We start from the raw sequence: 20475 nt of genomic DNA on the forward strand, positions 1-20475 counted from the left end.
CGCTGCCCAATGTCCCACCGAACCCTGCCCTTCCCCCTTGGCCTGTCATCCCATCCCCTGTCCCAAGTCCCTCTCCAGATCTCCTGGAGCCCCTTTAGGCACTGGAAAGGGCTCTGAAGTCTGAGTCTCCAGCTCTCTCAGGCTGTCCCCACAGCAGAGCTGCTCCATGCCTCTGGTCATCCTGCTGCCTCCTCTGGACTCGCTCTGGCAGCTCCGTGTCCTTTTTGTGCTGAGGACTTCAGCCCCGGGCACGTCTCCAGGTGAGGTCTCGTGTGGGCAGAAAAGGAGAATAACGAGGGCTGTGTGTGGAGATGGGCTCACCCCACCCCACAGAGGGGTCACAGCAGCAGCCCTGCCTGAGCTCCAGGAGTGCTTGGACAGCGCTCTCGGGCACAGGGTGGGATTGTCGGAGTGTCCTGTGCAGGGCTGTGTTGGACTGGATGATCCTGATGGGACCCTTTCAATTCAGGATATTCCATGTTTCTGTGATTCTCCCCCAGCTGGCACCTGCCCTTGAGGAGGAACCTTCTTGGGTCAGGGCAGGAGGAGGCAGAGCCACAGCTCCCAAACACAATCTAATCCTGCTCGTCCCAGGGTAGATCAGAGCAAAGGGACCTGCTCACCTCTGCCCTTTACTGTATCACTGCACTGTATTGTTTATTACATGATCTATTACACACCTGTGAACCCACTCCTTGAGCAAATATTCCCCAAACTGTACTCTGGGATGAGGTGCCAGGGGATCACCCAGACAAGTGACACTGAGAAGGACCCTGGGAGACATCCTCACCCCTCAGCCTCCCCTCTCCCACCAGCTCTGAAAGCCTGAGCAGTGTTTGCTGAATCCTGGGGCTTTGCAGCTCAGGGTGAGTGCCCCCTGTTTGTCAGGCCGTGTGCTGGGCAGTTGTCACCATTCAGTGACAGTCCTTGGGGCCGTGGCTCTGTGGAGGAAATGATGCCAACACTGCCTGACTTTGGGGTGTCAAAGAGTGCCTGAGCAGCTGGTCCTGGGGCAGGAGAGGCGTGTGGCACCAAGAGTGGTGGAGGAGAAGGATGTGGGACACTGGCTGGGGGATGTTTTGCACTTTCAGAGCCTCCTTTCAGGTTCTCCCTAAGGACCAGGTGCCCCTTTGCCTGCTGGTATTGAAGTAACATCACATTTACTGCTGCTTTGTCTTTTCCTGCCTCCTTATCGCTTCCAGCTGTGGAGTGTCCCCTTATCTGGGCAGGCATTTCAGGAAGCTGCAGTGCTATTTCTGATCAGCAGTATTTCCTGAAATGTTCTGCTATCTCAGACTGAGGAGACCAGCCTGACACTGCTCAAGAACAACCATTGACCATCAAATGTCAGAGCTCCCAGGGCTGCAGCCTGTGGAGCCAGAGCACTTTTCCTAAAGACCTTTGCAGCATAACTTGGCATCAAAAGCCACAAAGTTACTCAAGGCCTGCAAAGTCTACTTTATAAATATATATTCAGAATAAAAACAAAATGTATTTATTTATAAATAAATATTCTGAATTTCTGAATATTATAAATAAATATTCTGAATCACAAAGCAACTTTCTTTTTTAAAGAAGCTGTATGTCTCTCTTGTTCCTCATTTACTACGAAATTTCCTCAGAGAAAACAAGGAAAAAGAAAGCACTATTTCCATCTTCTTGCTACAGAATTTACACCAGCCTGTAACTACTTTGTGCCCTAATTGTGGTTGTTTCCCTTTTGTTCAGGTCATAAAAGCTGGATTTTGTGAGTCCCAATCCATCTTTTTCTCTGCTGTGCAGCCTTGACTAAATTCCTATTTTCCAACACTTGTTTTCTCCTGCTGCCAGAAGGTCACCTTGGCATTTTCCAGTGGCAGTGGGCTGCCTTTTCCTGACACGGGGCCAACTCTCCAGGGCGTTCCCAAGGGCCCTGACTGTCCTCCCACCTACCAGGACTGGGTGTTAGCCTCAAGGGCTGGCACTGACCCTCAGTTTTTTCTCATGGGAGCTCCTCAGAAAGAAGTTCTCACCCTGCAGCAGCCCAGCCCAGGAACTCCTGCAGTTAGAAAGGAGAATGTCTTCCAGGAAGGACATCTGGCCTGGAGATACCATTCAGCCCCCAGTTCCCCCTTTACAAGGGCATTTAACTTCAAATTGCGCTTTTGTCTCAACTTCTCTTCCTCATTTGGTGGCATAAATTAAAAAATTCAACAGCAATTCAAATGCATTGGCACATCATGTGCAGGAAAAAGCTTGTAGGGATTGCTCATGGTATTGTTATTCCTATTTACCTTATTAGGGAAGCAGCTGAAAGAACTTGCAAAGGAGGTTTGTGGCAAAGCTGCAGTCAGAGAGGCCAGAAAATTCAGTGGTTTGTGATGGAGGTGCTGGGGTAACTCGGCCCTGAGCAGGGGGAGGATCCCTCAGGGAAAGGGAAAGGAAAAGGCAAAAGCAGCTTCACACCTCCAGCCCAGCCCTTCCTGCAGGGCCACTCTGAGGAGCTGCTGTCCAACAACCCTTAGAAAATCAGCACTGAGCACTGGTTAAACATTAAAGGCTTGCTTTAAAAATTCAGCAGTAAAGTTCACCTGCCTTTTAGAGCCCATTTAAGCAGCGTGGAGGTGAATTCCACTCTCTGAACGTGGGCTGCAGTCCAGGTGTCACAGGGGAGCTGGGAGGAAGAAGAGGCTCCCCACAGACCTCCAGCGCTGGGAGAGACACAGCAGCTCCTCCCCTGCACCGTTCTGGGCTGGAGCTCCCCTCTGCACCTCCACACCTCGGTAAAAACACCTTTTAACGCTTCATCTCGCTCTGTTTCACCAGAGCTGAGCAAAAGCTGGATCTGCTGTTCTGAGAGCCAGGAAAAGCTGAAACATTGATATTTTCTCGACTGAAAGCAGACCAGCAGTACCCAACCCCAGAGCTCTCCCAGACCCCCTCGTGCCGGGAGGTTGCCCCACATCCCGTGGATCCCTTTGGCCTTTGCCTTGCCCGTGCCACTCTCGGTCCCGTTTGTTTTTTGGTGCAAACCTGAGATGAAATATGCTGCCCAAGGTCACCCAGCGAGGTGGCAGAGATGAAACCGGAGAGCAGCAGGCTGAGATTGGGTTCCTTTCCCCGTGGGACTGCAGATGAGCAGTGTGCTAATGGCTCTGCTACATTCACCTTCCAGGACAATGCTGGGGCTCCCTGCCCTGCCTTCCCTGCTTCTGCAGCTTTTGAAATGGATGCTCCAATCTTGGTTTGGTTTTGTTTTGTGAGGCAGAGGGGGCTCCCACCCTCTGACCCACCAGCAGCTAAGAACTGAATTTCTGCTTTGCATAAGAGAAATACAAAATAAACCCATCACATCACTAATATTTAACCCCCAAAGCTTCCAGCTCAACAGCTGATCCCACTGATGCTCTTTAAATGCATCTTTTTGAGTTCATCTCCTGCAGTGTGTTGACATGCTCTGTTTATGGGGGTCTCTCTGCATTTTGGCTCATAAAATATTTGCCATATTCCAGCCTATCATAGAATCATGGAAACACAGAATGGTTTGGGCTGGAAGGGACCTTAAAACTCATCCAGTTCCACCCCCTACCATGGGCAGGGACACCTTCCACCATCCCAGGCTGCTCCAAGCCCTGTCCAACTGGCCCTGGGCACTGCCAGGTCTGGGCAGCCACAGCTGCTCTGTGCCAGGGCCCCACCACCCTCACAGGAAAGTTTTTCCTGAAATCCAATCCAAACCTGCTCTCTGTCAGTGTGAAGAATTCTCCTTTGTCCTGTTCTTGTACATGTTCTTGTAAAAAGTCCCCCTCCATCTTTAGTGTAGGATCCCTTCAGGATCTGGAAGGCCACTCAGGAAGACCTAATACCATTCAGGTCTCATTTTTATCACAAATACTCCTTCTCATTTCTGTGCAGTCATTCTGGGACCCTCCAAGGCACATTCTCTGAGACAAACACAGCACATTGTGACAGCAGCACATCTCCACAACCTTACAAGCAAGCCAAAAGTATTGCAAATTAACCCGGAATTCAGCTCTCTTGCAGAGTGCTAGACAGGCTCTGTACGAATAAAGAACACCCTATTTAAATAACTTCTCTTTCTGTGCTGCTTGTTCCTTTATGCATTTCCCCTTTTGCCTCTTGGTAGTTCTGTGAGGAGATGTCACCCTGTGCCTTGCTGTGTTCTGCCTGATTCCCCTTGCCTGGGAGTAAAGCCTGACACAGGTTTGCTATTCTGGGTCACCAAAATCAGTGTCACCTCCAGGAGCACAGCTCTTGTCAGGGCTTAGCTCTGAGCACTGCTCTGCAGAGGTGGTGTTGGAACAGCAGGGTTAACAGAGACAGGGAACTCTGCTGGGCTTGGAGCAAAGGCACAGGAATATGGTAAATTCAGAGGAAATACTGGAAACCAGCTGAGAAACGTGAAAGCTTTGGGAAGCATGCAATGCTTGATCTTTGTTTGACATGAGGCTCTCCAGTGGCTGATGGGAACATGGAGGATTTCCCTTCCAGAGCCAGTAAGCTGAGAGCACAGAGCTGTTGAGGCTCTGTGCCTCAGAGGTTTAAAATTTAAATTATTATTATTATTAAATTTAAATTTAAAAGTTTGAGAACTTCACAGCTCTTTTGGAAACAGACAGCTCAGGATACCCCAAATACAGAGGCCTTGGAGCAGCATCCCCTTCTTTCCACCCCTTGCCAGGTGCCAGCACCAACCACACAATGCTTATTTCAGCCAAACCCTCACCCCCCACTGTGATGCTTTAATATGAAATCTTCTTTCTTGGGACCTTAAATACACTTCTATGGAATAATACAGACTGTGGAAGCAGCATCAGGAGTTTCTCTTTCAGGCCATGTAGATGGTCCCTGCTGGGACAGTCCTGGTCTGTGCCTTTCCAGCACTCAAGGAGGTGGAGTTCAGAACTTGTATTTTGAGAAAATTACTCAATTCCATGACTGTCAGGGATGGTATTGAAACTTCTGTGGATTTCCACAACAGATTGTTGATTTTCTAGCTGATTAAGTGCAGCCTAAACAGGTGTGTTTCCCCCACAACTTTGCTCTTTTCTCCCAGGTGTCTCAAGTGACATTGGGTAGATGAAATAACACAGCACAACCCAAGACCTGCTCCTTCCCAAAATCCTGTTTGTGCTGTTCCCTGACAAGTGTGACAAGCAGTGGCTGGAGACATCTCCCTAGGATGCCACCTCCAGCCAAATGCTTTTGGAGAGACCCTGCCAGGAGCAGATTGGGATCTGCTGGTTAACCCCAGGGGAAGTGGAGGTGTTTTTCCAGAGCCAGGGTACACCAGACTGGTGAAACTGGATTTTGCTGTGTGTGCCTCTTACCTGTCTGTGTGACACAGGAGATGAGAACAAAGCTCTAGGGCCAAACCCACAGGTAACAGCAGGATTTGCTATCATTCCATCACAGCAGAGAGCACTGGGGAATGAGCTATTAAACAGGATATCCCAAGATGAATATTTTCTCCTTCCTGGGAATATTCCTTGTAAGCAGTCCAAAGGATTATGTCTCCTTTTCAAAGAAGTCCTTTAATTTATATTCTGAGGTATGCACTCCCAATATTTAATTTACCCCAAGCTATGAAATTAAGCTTACCCAAAATTTCAGACTGGTTATTTATGTGATATATTCCACCACACAGTTGCTGGTTTAGCAGTGCAGTGAAACCTCGAGTGCAGGAGATGCTGGTGAGGGTCATGATTTTGCCTAAGCCTTTAATTTAGACAATAAAGGATCCACATGCTTTGAACCCCCACAAAGAAGATTTGAAGTAATCTTAACAAATTATTTGTAAAAGCCAGATTGTACCCCATTTTCCTGCAACTTCTCAATGCATCTCCCCAGGAGCTGCCAAAATAAGAGGGAGGAAAAATGGTCTCAGGCTGTGTCTTTGTGAGAAGCCGAATGCAGCAGCTGCAATCAGAACCCAGAGAGCAAACTCCTTGTGAGGAGTGTTTCCATTTTATTTTCCAGACCTCTGCCCATCTCAGATCTGATCCCCATCCACTGCTGTCCCAGTCTTGCATCACGTGGATCTCATTTCCCAGTGACAGCAGGGACCTTTACTGAGCTATGTTCACTATGTCCTGCCCCGCGTTCCAGGGAGGGCTCGCTGTCCACGCTGTGACCAGAGCACCCTGCTGCCTGTCCTGCACTCTGGTCAGCAACTGCCTGAGCTGCTGCTCCCCTCTCCAAGCACTGCAGCTGGGATAAGCTATACAAAAAGAATAAAAAGAGAAGTACCTATCCCAAGACAACTAGGACACTAGGGATTAAGCTGCTTTGATTACAGTCACTAAATAGACTTTGGTTTTTCATCTGAAATACCAAAAGGGATCTGTTGGAGACCCCTGAGTCCCTCAGGTACATTCATGCTACCCAGAATACAAGCTCTAAAAGGCTGCCACAGAAATCCAGGCCTCTGTAGCCTCATGAGAATATTTTTCCTATAAAGCTGCAAAACCGTGAGCAAAAAGCCTTGTATGATAACTCAGAGGTAGACACGCAGGGGAGGTTGCTGAAAAAGTCTTGGATATTTAGGAAGAATGATTCTTGTGTCAGAAAGCTTGTTCTCAGTCTGCTGGGCCTGGAAGCTGAGGTGCCTGGGGGGTGTCTTTCCCATCTCCCATGGGATGAATGGCCATGATTCGGAGCACCACCAAGCCATGGGATATTTATGTCGACTTCTTAGGCAGTTCTGTGGGGCTTGGTGGCTGTGGTTGGTCACTCTTGGTCTGGCCTGCAGGAGGGGGCCACGTGGTCTTCTGATGAAGGTGGCTGAAAAGGAGAAATATGCCTTAGGTAGTTTGGAAGGAGGACACAGAGGGTAATGTGAAGACAGCACTTGTTATTTAGGAAAGAAGAAGCAGCCACAGATCTTGCCTGGTTAGACTGTGCAGGCTGCCTGTTTTGTCTGAAAATGCTTTTCATAACCTTGAAATTATCATTTGCAAATGGGTACTTTGTACCTAAACAAAAAACCGTGCTGGCAGATCTTCAGGTTGAGTTAAGCTAAGAAAGCAGTAGGAGATATTTAGGTCTCAAAGTGCCCTTTCAGATAACTTTGGGAAATGGCTCTGTTAAATACAAGCAGTTTAAGAGGTTTCAGGGAAATTTAACAGTTTAAGGTCCAAACAAAGCCAAGTCATCCTGCTTTCCTTGTCTGGAGCTTCACAGCATCTCAATATCACAGCATAAAAAATTAACATATTCAGTGATGCTTTTTCCCTTACACAGAGTGCACTGTAAAAATGCTGGCTAGACAAGCCACAGAACCACAAATTCCCATCTGGCCTGAAGGAAAACCAGCATTTTATAAAGCAAAAGAGAAATCCAGGAATTCACACCGTGAAGGGTGGGAAGTCTCTTTCTGTCTAGGAATTTCACAGCATTTCTCTGTCATGGCCATCTGGAGGCCTCTCCTAGACTGTCTGATCAAAAGTCATCAAGCAACAGTTTTGGTTAAAAAACCCCAACAAAACTAACAGGAGTTTTTAGTATCTATGTTGTCCAAATTACAGACCACAGCAGTTTTGACACCTACTCCTTGTAATTTGGGATTCCTTCAGCAGGCAGGCACTGGTCCCTGTCCCATGGCAGAGCTGCAGATGGAAGCACAGAGCCAAGTGTTAGTGCAGAGAACATGCCCAATGCTGCTGCATTATGCTAAAGCACATTTAAATGGGGCAGGAGCTCAGAAAATGCTGACAGCACTCATAAGCCAGAGGTGCTCCTGAAAGGCTGCAATTATTTCCTTTGTGTCTTGTGCTTTGAGACAAAGCCAGTGCTGGGCTGTGGCCACACTCAGCTGGTGAATAGCATCAAAGGGCAAGGACTGGGCACCTGTTTGGGGCTGTGCATTCACCTGGACATGACACTGAGGATGTCAGACACGCATTTTGTGGGGGTACAGACAAGCAGGGTCAAATAATTGCCACCAAGAAATGTCTATGACTTATGGACCAGCTCAGAGTCCCAGACTGGGAAAGCCAATCCAGACTCCCATGGAGCTGGATGCCTGTTGCCTGGTTTGCTCACAGATGTGAGGAAAAGGGAGCATGGCTGGTTTTTACTCCAAGGAAACGGGAGGTGGTTGTTCCCTTCTGCTCAGCATTGCTGTAATGGTACCCGAATGGCAGAAGGAAAGTTTGGATGCTGGGTTTAAAGCTGTTGGGAAACTGGACAGGATCCAGCAAGGGAAGCCCCAGGCCTGCAGGGAGAAGCTGGGCAGGGCAGAGGGAGCTGGGCTTGTTTAGCCTGGCAAAGAGGAGGCCAGGAGGCAACTTCACAGCCCCCACTGCTACATCAGGGGTAATTAAAGGATGTGGAGCTGAGCTGTTTTTGGCAGTGCAGCCAGTGTAACTGGGGGCAGAGGCCACAGGCTGCCCCTGGGGGAGCTCAGGCTGGGTGCTGGGGAGATCTTTGTCACAGAGCAGTGAGGGAACACCATCCAGGAAGGCTGTGGATCTCCATCCTGGCTGGCTAAACCCCTGCTAAACTGCAGATCCCCTCTACTGGGATGGCCCTACCTGGAGCAGAAGATCTGATCTCCAGCAGTCCCTTTCAAGCAGCATTTCAGTGATTCTGTGAAACCCTCCTCCTGCCTGTCAGGGTTTTTCCCCTGGATAAACACCTTTCCTCTGGCCCTGGGCACAAGTCTTTGACTCCATACCCTGCGAGTCTGCATTGCAGATTCACAGATGAGTCACATGGATATAGGGTAATTACATCTCAGTGAGCATGAGAGAATCAGGGAGGCTCAACTGGTATGGAAAAATATGGAAGGTGCTGGAAACTGCCAATAAAACTGGCAGAGATCCCTGAGACTTGCTGGGATTCAGCTTTCTGCAGTTAATTTAGTGCTTACCGTCCTTGTTGGAGAGGATTGGTGCTAACAGTTCTTTAGCTTCTGATAGCAAAAGGTCAACAAGATCTGAAGGTGGAAGAGATGTGTCTGAGACTGCATCTGTTTTATCCTCTTCTGTTTCATGGTTGACGCTTATAAATACGGAAAGTGCCATCAATACTTCTATCAGAGAATGGGCATTGACAATCCTGGCCAGCCTCTCAGGAAGGATCTGCTACATAAATTCTGTGTGTTTGGGGGGTTGCATCTCCATCCCTCCTCATTCAAGTGTCTGTTAGACACACTTGCATTGCTTTGTTACAGAAAAATAGCAAAGTATTCTTTAGAATTTGTCAAAACCATTTCCCCTGCATTATATTAGAAATAACCAGCTTGGAAACTTAAAAACTGATTTCCATCCCTCTTAAAAACTGGCTTTTAAAGGGACTGGTCATTATCGATGGGACAGTGACTTTTCAATGATCTAGTCAGTTAAAAACACACAGAGAGTTGTGATACATTTATGCCCAAGTGATAGGAGATAGGCTCGGGTTGGAGGGGAGTCCAGAAGCCTGAGCTCTGTTTCTGCAGCCATTCATGCAGCTGAGAGTCTGGAGAGCTCTTTGCTTACACTCTGTCTGCTCTAACTGCTGATAAAAAAGGATGTGGTCCTGGAGCCAAAACCTGGTTTATGTTTGGAAAAGCAGGTGGGTCAAAACTCTGCTGCTCTGAAACAACATGCCTGGGGTCTCTGCTGACAAGAGCAATTCAACTCAAGCTGACTTTCAGCTACTCACTCCCAAAAAAAGCCTGAACAGAGGCCCAAGTCCCCCAGCACCAACCCACCAGCAGCCTCCAGATCATCTTTCTCCCATGGTTTCACTTCCAAAGTGAAAGTATGTTTAGAAACTCTGGGTAGGTTACGTGTGAGGCACCTTCCCCAGAGAAAGGTCAGAAAAGGACATTTCATGTTGCTGTTCACCATTCCCAGAAGCCATCTCCTACCTTTTCTCATCTGGTAAATGACTGTGTGTGCTCAGGACCTTGTAAATGTTCTGTCATGCAACAGAAAAAAAAAAAAGGGTTTCAAACTTGTAGGAATGAATAATTCCTGAGAACAAACCCCATGGGTTTTTCCTGATGATCAGATTTAATATGACAGTAATCAGCTTCTGCTTATTCATTGCCCTTGAAGCAAATATCTCAAGGCCTTTTGCAGCTCAGGCAGCATTCATGAATTTACAGACACATCTGAATTCTGCATTTTAATACCACTGCTAAAATACATGAAATGCAACACAAAAATCCTCTTCCAAGGAATTATTTTGCAGGCTGCCTTTCAGTGATCATGGCTGCCAGCAACCCCTAGCTCCTGGGCTGGACCTGCACGTGTAAGCTCTCATTACCATGCAATTCTCCAACACTACTGAGGGGTGGAGGAAAAATGAAGACATTTTGCTCCAGTGCTCAAAATCCTGTGATGTTTGACCCTGGGGTCAAGTGAGGTGTATCTCCAAAGTCTGACCCCAAACTGCACAGGCTCTAGCACATAGTGCTGAAGTTCTGGAGGCATTTAATTCTTCTGTCTCTGGAGCAGAGGACACAGCATCTACATTTCCTTTTGCTCCACTGTTTCTGCTTGATTTCAAGAGTTCTTGGGACAGGCCACCAGTAGCCATAGCAGAAACACTGACTACTAATGCTTCCCATGCTGGCCAGTTTATTAATTACACAGACTGGCGCTCCCAATATAGGGAATGAAGTGGAAAACCTGCCAAATGAAAGACTAAACTCTGAGATTTTGCAGGAAATCCAGGGGGAAAAGCTCTGGAAGAGCAAAGCCACTCTCCAGGTTCCTATTTATAGAGCTATAGCAAGGGAAGGTGAGCATGGATGATTTTGACAGCCTCAGCACAGGGAGCCAGGAAGAGCAGAGCCACCAGCAAAACCTGCACCACAGAGTTTGCATTGCTCCCAGGGGTATGAGGAGATCTGAGCTCATTCCCTGCTTCCTCCTAACCAACAGACAGTGACTTTCGGGTGAGAGAGGAAAAAAACCCCTCTTGCTTATGGAGCAGGAAGTTGATTGGACTTGCAAAAGCACCCTGAAGGAAAGAGGCCGTGGTGATGCTGCAGCAGTGGGCAGGTGCACACCTCACCTGCACAAACAGGAGCAGCTTCCTATTGCAGATCTCCAGGCGCTTCCGGGACACTTCAGATTTTCGTAGCTGGCCATCAGCCAGGGACAGCTGCCTCTTCAGCTCCAGGATGTCCTCCTGACACAGGGACACAGCAAGAGGAGAAAGGGGGTGGTGATGCTCCAGCCTTGGCTTTTGGAAACAACAGTTTGTGGCATTTGCTACGAGCAAAAGCAGCGTTGTTTGGGAAGGGACAGTGGAAGTTATGCAAATTATAACACAGATCCAGAAACTGTGTTGGCCTTGTGGTCCCACACAGCAAATGATCTATGTGCTATTTCATTTTCTCTTGTGTAAATAGAAGGAGGGTAACCTTAGTAGTGGCTGCCCCACCCCTGGAAGTGTCCAAGGCCAGGTTGGATGGGGCTTGGAACAACCTGGGATAGTGGAAGGAGTCCCTGCCCATGGCAGGGGGTTGGAATGAGATGAGCCTTATGATCTCTTCTGGCCCAAATCATTCCATGACTCTATGAACCCACAGAAGAAGAGTCTGAAGGGTTGTGGGTTTTTCCAGGGGGTTGCATTACCTCTATTTCAGAGACATGCTTTGCTTTTTTCCCTGCCAGCTGCATCTTCAGTTCTGCAATTTCAGCCTCCAGCAGGTGGATCACTTCCTCGTAGTCCTGCTCAGCACTGTGGGCCTGTCTCTGCACCACCTCGGCCATCTGCAGTTTGCTGTGCAGGCTCCTGTTCTCCGACAGGAACCCCAGCGCCTTCTGCAAGCACCAGGAAGTTCTGATGAGCACACCACGTCCCCCTCAGCTGCCAAACCCAGCCCCAAACCCACCCCAGCAGCCCAGAAATCCCTCCACTAACTTGGTTCAGCCTCTGAAGCTCATCCTCCATCGACTTCTTGCTGCTCTCCACTTCTCTCAGGAGAGACTGTGGGAAATATTTTCACCAGATTAGAAGCAACAAATGACAGGACATTTTCTAGAATGCCCCCACCCACCAGAATATTATTTTACAGAAGTTCTGTATACTTTGTCCCCCCACAGGGAGAGTTTTTAGAGCTGTGACCTGAAGAATTCCACCTGGATACAGCTGAGGTGCTCACAGCCAGGTGAGGCTGAGAGGACAGGTGCTGCTTCTGTTAATCACACACTGGAATTCTTAATGAGAGCTGCTTTTTAAATCTGTTAACTCCCTGCTGAGAAGGGCCTGCATGCTTTGAGTACAAAGAAGTTTTCCTTTGAGGTTGAGAGCGAGAAAGAGGCAATTAAGGAGAGTGGAGGGTGAGAGGCTCCTGTGTGACGAGGAATGCACAGAATGCAAACTGGTGACTTCTCCAGAGGGACACGCCACCCCATTACCCCTACAGAGAGCTACAGCACAACACCCCAGCCAAGAAATCTGCTCTGAACCTTCAGCCTGCGGACTTCGTGCCGCAGATCCCTCATCTCCAGCTGCAGCTGCTCCAGGTCCTCGCTGCCATTGCTGTTGAGAGAGTCAAAGGTCTGCAAGGAGAGGGACAGACTCATCACACATTGAATCAAAATCGCCTAAAAAAGGAGTCAGCATTTTTATGCAATAGATCAAAAGGCACATTAAATAATTCAGCTCCAGCATGGTTCATTTTGCCCCACAGAATTTCACTCTCTGATTCCCATCATTGCTGATATGGCTGAGCTAGAGTGAATTTTCACTTTGTGAACCAAATGAAATTACTTAGAATTGATTAATTATGGCTATTTCTCCTTCTGCATAACTGCCAGGCTGCTTCCTCATATTATCCCATAGATACTCTTATTTCCTTATTAAAAATGAGAAGTTTGAGGTATTTTATAGAATTTTCTATTTAAAAAATGATTAATTAATAGTTCTGCTTTGTCTTTCTAACTGTAGAACAACCAGAAAATTGTAATTTAGCTTTTCCCATCTCAGAATTCCATGGATTTCATGTAGAAGATCCATGGATTCAATGTAGCAGAGCTTTGGGGTGACTGACCAGGGAGTGAAAAGCTGATGTATCCAGCAAATTGGCCACTTCATGCTGAGTGAAGAGCACAGAGCTGGAATCCAGACCAGCCTCGTCCAGCTCCTCCTGCATCAGATCCCTGAGTGCTTGGAGAACATCTGTGAGAAACAAGCAGTTTTTACCAGGCTAAAAGAGAAAATTGCTGTGGGTTAGGAGAAAATGCCACTGATTTTGGGGCCATCCACTGGTGCCAAGCAGAGTTTAGAGATGCCAGACAGGTTTCCCTAATAATCCTGGGTTTGTCAGCAATCCCATCAAGCTTAAATGAGTTGTTGACAGCCTTTATTAGACTCCTGTTCCTTATCCAACTGAAAAAATGACATTTTTAACACCCAGAAAACCCCAGATATTTTCACAGGGGAGTTTTCACGACTGTGGTTCTGAAAGTTTTAAAATTTTAAGCTAAACCCACATTTCCCTGAAAAAAGGCACCTGCTGCCATTTCTCACATTGCTGATATAAACAAAAACACAACTCAGTGAGTTCAGTACTTAGAAAAAGTGTTAGATTTACAAGTTTGAAAATCCACATTAATTCTGCTTTCAGACATGAAGGAAGGCACAGCAGAAGGGGCTGTGTGGGACAGGTGGGGACCATCAGGGAGGTGGCACCAGGGTCCCAGAGCTTCCAGTCACAGAATCACAGAAACATGGAATGGTTTGGGCACAAAGGGACCATAAAGATGATTTTATTCCATCCCACCCCCTGCCATGGGCAGGGACACCTCCCACTGTCCCAGGTGGCTCCATACCCTGTTCAACCTGGCCTTGGGCACTGCCAGGGATGCAGGGGCAGCCACAGCTGCTCTGGGCACCCTGTGCCAGGGCCTGCCCACCCTCACAGGGAACAATTCCTAATTCCCAATAATTCCATCCCTGCCCTCTGGCAGTGGGAAGCCATTCCCTGTGTCCTGTCCCTCCATCCCTTGTCCCCAGTCCCTCTGCAGCTCTCCTGGAGCCCCTTCAGGCCCTGCAAGGGGCTCTGAGATCTTCCCCAAGCTGGAGGAGGCAGCTCAGCAGGTGGGGTCTCACCTGAGGGAGCAGAATCCCCCCTCCTGCTGCCCCTACCAGGGCTCAGCCCAGCCCAGGGGGGTTTCTGGGTGCTCCCAGCCAGGGCATGTCCAGCTCTCATCCTCCAACATCCCAAATCCTCCCTCAGGGCTGCTTTCCATCCCTTCTCTACCCAGCCTGGATTTGTGCTTGCGGCTGCCCTGATCCAGGTGCAGAACATGCACTTGGCTTTGGTGAACTTCATGAGGTTCACAGGGTCCCACCTTGAAGCCTGTCCTGGATGGTCCCTGGGCTGCAGCAGGAGCCAGAGTCTCTCTGCAAAAGCAGCACATTTGCTAAATACCCCCAATCATCCTCATTTCTGTTTCCACAAATTACAACTCCAGTCACTCACAGGAGAGGGCCGTGGTTCTGTGTCCCATCCCTCCCTCTGCACAAAACATTGATCCAGATGCCTTGTGACTGTTCTCTCTGCTCAGGACATTGCTGATGGTTTTGGATTTTTGCTGAAAGCCTTCTGGGGAGCAGACCCTGTGGGCCAGCCGTGCTCTGGAAGGCCACAGAAAGCAGAACTGGCTTTCATTTTCTGTGTCTCCTCTGGCCAGCTCCTGCTAGGAAAGCTGGGATTTTAAGGAAAGTAAACCCTTGCACCAACTTTCTTTTAGTCTGATTTTACCAATGATAGGACAGTGGGAATGGCTTTAAACTGACAGAGAGTATGTTTCGATTAGATGTTAGGAATAAATTCTTCCCTGTGAGTGCAGTGAGGCCCTGGCACTGGTTTCAGAGTGAAGCTGTGGCTGATCCATCCCTGGAAGTGTCCTCTTGGACAGGGCTTGGAGCAGCCTGGGATAGTGGAAGGTGTCTGGTGGAATGAGATGAATTTTGAGGTCCCTTCCAACCCAACCCATTCCAGGATTCCATGATTCTACAGAATGCCTTCTTTTGTGTTTGTGACTTCCCCTCTTTATAGGCTCCATCCCTCCCCAGGCAGGTGTCTCCCCAGCCACTTCTGTCCCTTTTTCCCTTTTTAGCTGCCAGTGAAGCTGCACAGAAATGTCAGATCCCCCTGGGCAGAGCCCCTGCTCACCTCCATAGGCCACAGTCCCCTGCGAGTCCGTGGTCAGGCTTTGCCGGAGCTGCCTCTTCTTCTCCTCGGTCACATCCAGACCAAGGTACTGCAGAACCTGGAGCAGAAACAAGAGCCTTTAAAAAGAAAAATACTGGAAAAGCAATTCTTTGGGGTAAGCACTGGGAAGACACTTGGTGCTGGGTTTCTCCAGGCAGTATCTCTCAAAGGAACAGGCTTGGATTGGATTTGCAGTGTCTCCTTTGCTGCACAGGTACAGAAATGTCTGTTCCTGAACACAGGTTCACATCCCTCCAAGAACATTTTATCTGCAATCAGATTTGCAGCTCCGATGAGTTTTCAGGACTTTTATCAAAAGCCAGTGGAGTTTCAGCAAGTCTCAGCTGGCAAGAGCTCAGCCTCTCCTTTCTCTTACTGCTCAGAAATTGTGTTTGGGACCAGGAAGATAAAAGCTATTAACAGACTGTTTCTCATGGAGAGAGGAGACATTCAAACATTTTGCTCCTCCACTGCATGTTTTGCTCTCTCATTACTCCTGATGCCCTAACTTCTACAGATATTTATCAGCTCAACCTCAGGGCAGCACACAGAGGCAGAGAAGCCTGTGCAAGCCCCACTTCCCTGCTGGCAGCAGCAACTGAAAGCTTTTAAAACACAAAGTCGAGCTCAGCAGACTCTGGGAAAGAGCCTGAGTGAATCGCTCACCTGGGCCAGGCTGCACTCACAGCTCCTGCTCACGGCAGCTCCCGGAAATTCCCTGGGAAGGGGCTGGGGAGGGATCCTCGCTCACCTTCCAGCACCAGCACCGAGTCCCTGGGATCCCTGTGCTGTCCCGTTCCCACCTCCCGCTCCTCTGCCCACCCCCCCTGAGCAAGGCACTGCGGCAGGCTCCCTGACTTTGGGATGTTGGCCACCCCAAAGCCACCTCGGGTCGTGCCAGTCGGTGTCACCCCCCAGCTAACAGAGCTTTGAAAAGTGAAGCCAAGCGCTGCGCTCCTGCCAGCCGAGAGGAGCAGAGGTCTCTGTGCGAATGCCACTCCGGATCCGCTTCAGAATTCCGGGCTCAGAGAGCGGCTCCGCTGCGCTGCCGTCGGGGGGCAGCAGATGTTCGTCACATCGGGGCCTCCGTGGTGTCCCCGGCCCCGCACAAAGGGCTCTGTCCCCGCATCCCCCCTCAAACGCCGGAAGAACCCAAGGTGCCAGACTGGGACACGGCCCCCCAAGGCACCCTGTCCCTCCCCAGGGTCTCGGCGAGCAGGTGAGCAGCTCTGCTCCATGCCCGTGGAATGTGTTCTCCACAAACTGGTGGAAGAATCAGCGGTTCTGGATGGCTCCTCGATGAGATAACTCCTGTCTCAGCCTTCCCTCCCGCACACCAGGCTGCCTGAGGTCACCCTAGCAGTGACAGCAGCACCAAAAGTTTGGAGGGCACAACCTTAGCCAATGGCATGATGTTCAAGGGAGGTGCAGCTGCCAGGAAAAGACTTCTGGAGTTTCATGGAGCATCAAGAAATAGCCCAGATGAGCCAAGGGATGTTTAAATGCCCCTTTGGACACAGTCAGGATGTTTCACCCTCTTTACCTTCAGAGGCTGGACTCAACCTCCAGCAAGCTCAGCTGAAGCTGGACTATTTCCTGCACAGTGCACAAGGAGGAGACCTTGCTTTGGGGAGAGGCACCCTGCCACTCACCAGTTCCAGTTTTCCATCCTTGAGCCGGATATGGGGATCCAGGGCTACTTTAGGTTTGGTGCCTGAAGCTGCTTTGTAGTTAGAAGCTGAAGCGGGTGCTGAAAAATCAAAACCAAATATTAATGGGGAAGCATTTGGGTAGAGGTGTCTGCAAAGCAAAACTCAGATCTCTCCTTGCATGAAATATAAAATACATGCAGCAGAGCAAAAATCCAAGTCCAGGATTTACTAAAACCAGTTCTGGAAGGCTGAACTAGGTCTCTCTTGGAAAGATTGGATACGTGGGGAAATCCTTCTGAAACTGGGCTTCTGCATGGTTTAAAGTGAGATGTTTCATCCAGGGACAAAAGACTGCAAAAAATTTCCAGCACTTTGGAAATCTCCAATCACTGAGTTTTGTGGAGTCTTGGAGTTATGGTGAAATGTGAGAAAAATGAATTAAAATCTGCCTGGTTTTTGTCTACTCTGATTAAACAAAACAGAAAGAATTCCTGACACCCATGGGAATGAACAGATTAAAAGTGATGTGGAAAAGCATCACTCTGAGATTTTTTTCCCTCCCCAAGACTGCAAAAAGCCTTGAACCCTTTTCCCCTCATCTCGGCAGGCAGGGTTTTGGGCAGAAACATGTGTTGTGAGGCAGGCACAGAGGCAGAGAGAGGCAGAGGCAGCAGCTGCTGAACTGGTGAAAAGCTGTCATGAGCTGGAGGACCCAGCTGCCAACAGCTGGCTCAGCATTGCCAGCACAGCTGAAAAGGTCCAGAGCACAGAAGTCCATTCCTGCCCCTCCATTCCTGGAGAGAACCCCACCTTTTCCATTATGATTAACCCTTGCCTGTAAGGAACCACAATACCCCCTGGGAAGAGGGCTGCAGGAGGAGTTACTGCTCCGGAAGAACCCAACCAGACTCCAGAAGGGTGCAGGGTGTCTGTGCTTGCCCCTGCCCACCCTCAAACCATCAGCCCAGTGACAAGGTTCCTTCTGGTGCCAGTCACGAGACTTGCCCAGGGAGCAATTCTTGTTGCTGCTTGGGTCTGGATAACATCACAGAGAGCCCTGTTTTGCCAAGTCCCACAGCTCCTCTAGAATCCCTGCAGCATTCCTCCCTCACCTCACCCTCCTGGCCATCGGGGCAGGGCCCAGGTGCCAGGAGAAGGCAGTGAGTAACAGAGGAGCTGCATAATCCTCCTAATCCAGGCCTCCATCTGCTCTGCTAAGGCCAGCAGCTGGGAAGCAGCAAGAGGCAGCAAATGGGTTTGCTGGATCAGCCACCAGCACTTCCCTCTCCAAGTTCAAGGGCAGAGCCATTACCCTTGGAGCCATGGCTAATCAGGATTAGCTCCATGTGCCTTTGCTGTCAGCTCTGGACACAGCCATATCCAGGGCATCCATCAGGCACCCAGAGAGAGGCACTGCCTGGCCCAGGCTCCCAGCCTGGCTGTTCTTTCAGAGCCACTTGTCTGTCTCCATGGATGACAACATTGACACAAAGCCTCCTTGGCATCCCACATTCAAATCCTGGAGTGAGCAAATCCCCAGCTAAGTCAGGCCCTGGGTGGGTCACTGCTGGTACTGGGTTGCTCTGTCCCCATCACCAGGACTGGCTGTCCGTGGTGGCCACCTGAGAGTGTCCCTGGCATCTGCAGGGTGCTCAGGAAGGGAGGACAGAGCTCATCCCCATCCCAGGGCCTCTCCAGGGCAGCATGGAAGGCAGAGCTGAAGCTGCTGAGCTTGCCCAAGGTGAGCCAGGCATCCCTGGGAGCAGCTGCTCCATCTCCTGCTGGTCCCAGGGATGGACTAAACACAGTTTAGCTCCAGGGCTTGCTCTCAGCCTTCCAGAGGGGAATTGCAGCAAGACACAGGGATTTGTTAGCAGAGCCAATGTCCCAGGGAAGGAAGGGCTGTTGGATTTGAGGCTGCAAGAATGGTGGGCAGCACTTGTTCAGGATTTGTTGGGTAAGTCCATCTTTCCCTCAGGGCAGCAGTAACCTTCCTGTCACAGGGGTATGGGGTACCCTGGTGGAGGTTGTCTCCCTGGGCTCTGGGGATTATTGAGGTTTCCTCAAGAGCATTAAGGGATTTGGGAAGCTGCAGGGTGATTCAGGTTCACCCCGCATTGCTGCCACACTGTTGGATGAACAGAGTGGTTCTCTCCACAAAAGGTAAGAGCTCAGGAGACCCAGAGCATAAAGATGAAACACAGAATGGAAAATAAGCAAAAACTGAAGCTTGGATGTAGAAAGAAATCTGATTTATTTAACATCTCTAAGCCATTTCCCAGTTTGGCCAATTGAGGGCATCCTCAAAGCCTGTTCAGAGCCCAGGGTTGCTGTGTACATCCCAACTCTCTGCCTGACTGCTTTTATGCTGTGTGTCCAAAACCTCCCATTCCCCCCAGAAGGGAATGTGGCCTGTGGAGATCCTGCTGCATGTCTGAGGTGGGCAAAGCCACTGCTGCAAGTGAGCCACAGACTGAGAGTGGAGGAATTTGTTTCTTGAATACCTCAGTCCTCAAATGCCTTAGTAAAGAGTTTTGCTACTATGGGCAAACATGGATCTAATTACTACTGACTGAGTAAACCAAGCTGCTGCCTGCCCTCCCTCTGAGCAGGCTGAGTGTCACTATCACCCCATTAAATTCCACTCCAGCAGTATAAACACTGATAAAAAAATGTGGTGATAGGACAAGAGGAATGGCTTTACACTGCCAGAGGGCAGGGATGGATGGGATATTGGGAATTAGGAATTGTTCCCTGGGAGGGTGGGCAGGCCCTGGCACAGGGTGCCCAGAGCAGCTGTGGCTGCCCCTGCCTGGAATTGTTCCAGGCCAGGTTGGATGGGGCTTGGAGCAGCCTGGGACAGTGGAAGGTGTCCCAGCCATGGCAGGGGGTGGGCTGGGCTGGGCTTTAACGTCCCTTCCAAGGCAATCCATTCTGTGATTCTGTGATTCTGTGATTCTGTAATTTCCTCAGCTCTGAGGAGCCACAGCTGTTTGTCACCCACACAAAGGGAATGGTTGAGCAGGACTCACCTGAGACTGTGAGCTCTGGTGGGCAAATGTCCGGAGACAAAGAAGGCACAGGAAAAGGATTTTCACGTCTATTCTAGAAAAACAAGACAAAATGGCACAGACAGTTGCTAAGGAGAATCTGTTGGTGTAAATAATGAGCAGGAGATCGAGTTCAAGGCAAAGCCATGAGGGCACTGCATCCATCCTTTGTGTAGGTGGGCCTAAAGAGATTCCAGGGGTTTCTCTGGGAGGACCTGGCACAGGCTAAGCCACCCCAAAACCTCTGGTCACACACAAACATTTCTGTCCTTTCTGTAACTGTGCTTGAGTGCTGGGGCTGGTTTTGGCCTTGCCTGGTTTCCCTTCAGAGGTTCTCCCTTCAGCTCTGCATCCAATCCGGCAGGGAGGTCCCAAGTCTGGCCACAGCCAGGTGTAATATTTAGCCCAAACCCATAATTATCCCAGTGAGCAGGGCAGGAAGCTGAGATCAGTTCACACCCTTTTTTGTGTGCTATGTCATGGCTGAAAGCACAAGGAAGAGGGAAAAATAATCCAAGGGTGAGCACCACCAAGAGAGCTGTGACACAGCTGGGGACTTGGGTGCCAAGAGGGCACAGGACTGGTGTGAGGACATACAGACAGGCAG

General features: G+C 49.5%; 1 protein-coding gene across 1 annotated transcript in view; it reads right to left on the minus strand.

The window, feature by feature from the left end:
• Positions 1-6262: 6262 nt before the first annotated feature.
• The window catches only part of LOC102038579 (syntaxin-binding protein 4-like), a 38307-nt gene continuing 24094 nt past the window's right edge, over positions 6263-20475 (minus strand). The window contains exons 11-22 of the mRNA XM_014308765.2: positions 19851-19923; positions 16819-16916; positions 15128-15224; positions 12998-13125; positions 12414-12506; positions 11866-11931; positions 11577-11765; positions 11011-11127; positions 9857-9906; positions 8873-9003; positions 7550-7607; positions 6263-6783 (exon numbers count right to left, since the gene is read on the minus strand). Of these exons, the coding sequence (XP_014164240.2) occupies positions 6681-6783; positions 7550-7607; positions 8873-9003; positions 9857-9906; positions 11011-11127; positions 11577-11765; positions 11866-11931; positions 12414-12506; positions 12998-13125; positions 15128-15224; positions 16819-16916; positions 19851-19923 (1203 nt within the window). The 3' untranslated portion in view covers positions 6263-6680. The remainder of the gene's footprint in view (positions 6784-7549; positions 7608-8872; positions 9004-9856; positions 9907-11010; positions 11128-11576; positions 11766-11865; positions 11932-12413; positions 12507-12997; positions 13126-15127; positions 15225-16818; positions 16917-19850; positions 19924-20475) is intronic.

This window comes from Geospiza fortis, unplaced genomic scaffold (genome assembly GCF_000277835.1).
Source record: "Geospiza fortis unplaced genomic scaffold, GeoFor_1.0 scaffold114, whole genome shotgun sequence".
Taxonomy (NCBI): domain Eukaryota; kingdom Metazoa; phylum Chordata; class Aves; order Passeriformes; family Thraupidae; genus Geospiza; species Geospiza fortis.